The following is a 3,622-nucleotide window of genomic DNA, read 5'->3' as shown; positions in this document are numbered from 1 at the left end:
ATAGTCATAGTGTATCTGGCATAGGAGTAATCCACTGGCTTTGGCTATAACAATAAAATTATAGCACCCATAAATACAATAGGTGCTAAACTATTTTAAAATAGTTTGCAATGACAATTACAGAGATTACTGTGTTACACATAACGAAAGAGGAAATCTAATGTAGGAGTGATGGTGCCACACCCACTGCTCAGAGTATATAAATGTCACTGTACAAGAGTGTATTTAAACTCAGAATCTTCTTACTGTTGAACTCCCATCTCCTATTAATATGTCCAACAATTGCTGCTCTGGAAATTTCTCTTCTAGTTCCCCTGGGGACTACCTACACCACCGCTCAGATTGGTCCTGCAGCACTTATTACCCGGGCAGTCTCATCTACAGCACTGACTTCATCTCTCTCAAGCCCTACCAACTTGATTCCTCTCTCCACAGTACCTACCAGACCTGCTATGAGCCCACCAGGTGCCAGACATCTTGTGTGGTGCCGATATCCTGTCAGACATCATGGTACAACCTGAGACCCTTCATGTTTCCTAGTCCCTCCCAGTCAACTTGCAGTCACCCAAGAGCCTCCATGCTCTGCAGTTGCTCTGGGTCAACTTACACTGAGTCTCGGGTCTCTGGGTCTGGCAGTTGCTGCTTCCCAGGCTTCGGATCCAGAAGCTGCAACTCACAGGACTGTGGATCTCAGGACTTCAGATCTCTGACCTATAGAGTTTGTGGCTTCCCTTCCCTGAATGCTGGTTCCAGGATCTGCCGCCCCGCCCACTTCACCTCCAGAAGCTGTCAATCATCATGCTCCAAGCCCATCTTTGGATATGGCTTCTATCAGTCAGCCTATTAAGATTCCAGGCTCTTTGAGTAATGAGATCAGAGTCTCTGTTCCCACAGCCACCATTTTCATTCGCAACAGTTACCATGGTTCCTTTATTCTTAAATCAACCATTTCCTGCCTCATCACTATTTGGAAGATTATAAAGTTCGTGAGTAATCTAAAATTAAATCTCATATCTATACCATTGATGGATTTTTAAGCTATTGGATTGAATGTTAAAATTGTAAGCAAATAAATTGTGTTATGTGGCACATCAGTATGTTTATCTTCTTATAATTTCTATTTCTATTTCACTACAGTGTTTTAACACTTTGGAAGATTTAAATATATATCAATATGACTCAGAAAATGGACTTGGGCATATATAATTTGAAATATTTGAGAAAATTTCTATTGAAGTTTCTATTGTTACCGAGGAGAAGTACTCACTTCTTGGAAGTACTTATTTTGTCTCAACACCATTTGGTTGAGAAACGTGGGACTTACATTTCTGCAGCTTAAATAAAAATTTTAAAAATATATATAAAGTAGAGTCACATCAGAAAAGTACAGTGCAATGCGTAAAGTGAGATAACCTAAAAACACAAACAAAAACATAATAGTCTCTGAGTTTGGATTTTTAACTAAAAGTAATGTTGAACTTCAAACAAGATTCACCTGTTATTGGGTTTTCTAAGTGCTACAAAATCTGCCTGTCCACACAAGGTATCCCTGAGACTCATGCAAACATATGGAAGGAGAATCACAATGACTGTGAAAGAATAGTTACTGGGTTAAGGAAATGTGGAATCACTGCTGATTTCTCTCCAAAGCCCCATTCAGGTCAAAAGAAGAGCAAAAAAATCTGAACAGTGTTGAAAAAACATTCATAGTCTTTATCCTCTTTAGTTTCAGACTCTGTTCTCCATTCTTCAAAGGAGAGATGAAGTTAAGATCTTGGATGAAGACATCTTAGTTGCCACACGGTCACAGAGCCAAAAAGAACAAGTTTTGAGTTGATTAGATAGTGGACAATGGGGAATCATTTTGTGCTGGATTTTTGTTTTGTTTTCTTTCTTTTTTAACTACATCTGGAAGTGCTCAGTGCTTACTCCTGGGTCTTTACTCAGGTATCATCCTTGATGAGACAGGGCTTAGAGAATCATCTGTGATGGCAAACCTGGGCCTACTGTGTGCATGGAAAGCATCCTACCCTCTGTACTATTATTTGGACCACATTAATTCTTTAGTCTTTATTAAGAACAAATGATTGTCTCTTGAAACTCTCCACCCAGAGCTCTGTTAACTGGGAGAAGTATGCATCTACTGGCTGCTGTCTGCCCCTGGTTTAATGCTGTTCCTGATTTTTAGCTTTTAGCTTTTTGGCTTTTTTAGCTTTCCAGATCTTCAGAACTTGTGAGGAGTCACTGTTACTGTAGCACTGTCCACCAGTTGTTTATCGATCTGCTAGAGTGGGCAGCAGTAACGTCTCCATTGTGAGACTTGTTACTGTTTTTGGCTTATCAAATTTGCCACGGGGAGCTTTCCAGGCTCTGCCATTTGGGAGGGATACTCTCGGTAGCTTGCCGAGCTCTCTGAGAGGGACAGAGGAAACGAACCCCAGTCAGCCACATGCAAGGCAGATACCCTACCTGCTGTGCTATTGCTCCAGAGTGGATCTTTTTGTTTTCCTAGTCTAACTTTTGAGAAATCCGGGTAAGTCATAAAGGAGACATGCATATGTGGCAAATGTTATCTGTGCAAAGGAGATTGAAGTCTGCATGAAACTCTTCACCAAGCTGTGCCTGGATCAAGGGAGGGAAAAAGTATAGCAAACATTCCATTCCAACGGTCTCGGTGAGAGATGCAAAAACTAAATCTCATGACCTTTCCAGATAAGAAGAAAGAAAAGCTGAAAAGAAATCAGAAACTTTTCAAACTCTAAAACAAATTAGACACCTGCCAAAGTTTTTAGATAAATAATCCCAAGGAATCTTCTCCATTGAATCAATCTTTTATTGTTTCTGAATTATTTAGTTGAGGCTTCTTGTTTAACCAAAGATCCTTGAGTCTCCTTCTACAGAAATTGCTTCACATGAATTGGTTTCAACTCCTAATGAAAACTGCTTCATTAGTCTCAAAAGTAGTATTCATTATAAAGCATGAAAAGAAGGTGAGAGTTTAACAGAAGGATGTTTAGGATGAGTTAATTTCTTTATAAAATATTTGCATTCATGATAATACCTAATAATAGACTGGGAAATATTTACATAGCTCTCAAGAAGTTACTGCTGAAAATTCAGGATGCAATGACAAATCTTAAATATTTCAATTTAATTGCAATTATAATTTTCACATTACAATGCTCCCTAATAACTAACACCAACACCGAACAGGATTAGTTAAAAGAAAAAAAATCTTAGTATTTTCAAAAGTTCTTTTAGCAGTAAATTATAGGTTTCTCTAGGGAAGTCTTTCACCTAATTCGTAAGCTTGTTCTCTGGTACTTGGCTCTTTTTGAGTTGCATTGTGAATGGGATGGTTACTCTTACTTCTCATTCTTCTATTTAATTTTTTTCTGTATAGGAATGCTACAGATTTCTGAATATTGATTTAAAAACTTGCCACATTACTATGCACACTCATTGTTTCTCAAATTACTTTTGTAAGCAATGGAAACATCCTCTGAACATAAACTCAAAGGATTAATAGTATCAGAATGGCAAAATACCCAGGGCAATATAAAGATTCAATGCAGTTCATCTAAAAAATACTCATGACAGGAGTATTTTTGTATTTCAACAG

At 38.2% G+C, this 3,622-nt stretch overlaps 1 protein-coding gene across 1 annotated transcript; it reads left to right on the top strand.

Annotated features, from left to right (window-relative positions):
- Positions 1–271: 271 nt before the first annotated feature.
- Positions 272–847, top strand: LOC130018479 (keratin-associated protein 13-1-like). The gene has a single exon (XM_056109171.1). The coding sequence runs from the start codon at positions 272–274 to the stop codon at positions 845–847; it is 576 nt and encodes a 191-aa protein (XP_055965146.1).
- Positions 848–3,622: the final 2,775 nt, after the last annotated feature.

Source organism: Sorex fumeus, unplaced genomic scaffold (genome assembly GCF_029834395.1).
Source record: "Sorex fumeus unplaced genomic scaffold, SorFum_2.1 ptg000265l, whole genome shotgun sequence".
Taxonomy (NCBI): Eukaryota; Metazoa; Chordata; class Mammalia; order Eulipotyphla; family Soricidae; genus Sorex; species Sorex fumeus.
Note: the sequence above shows the minus strand (reverse complement) of the source record. Positions and strands in the feature narration are given on the sequence as shown.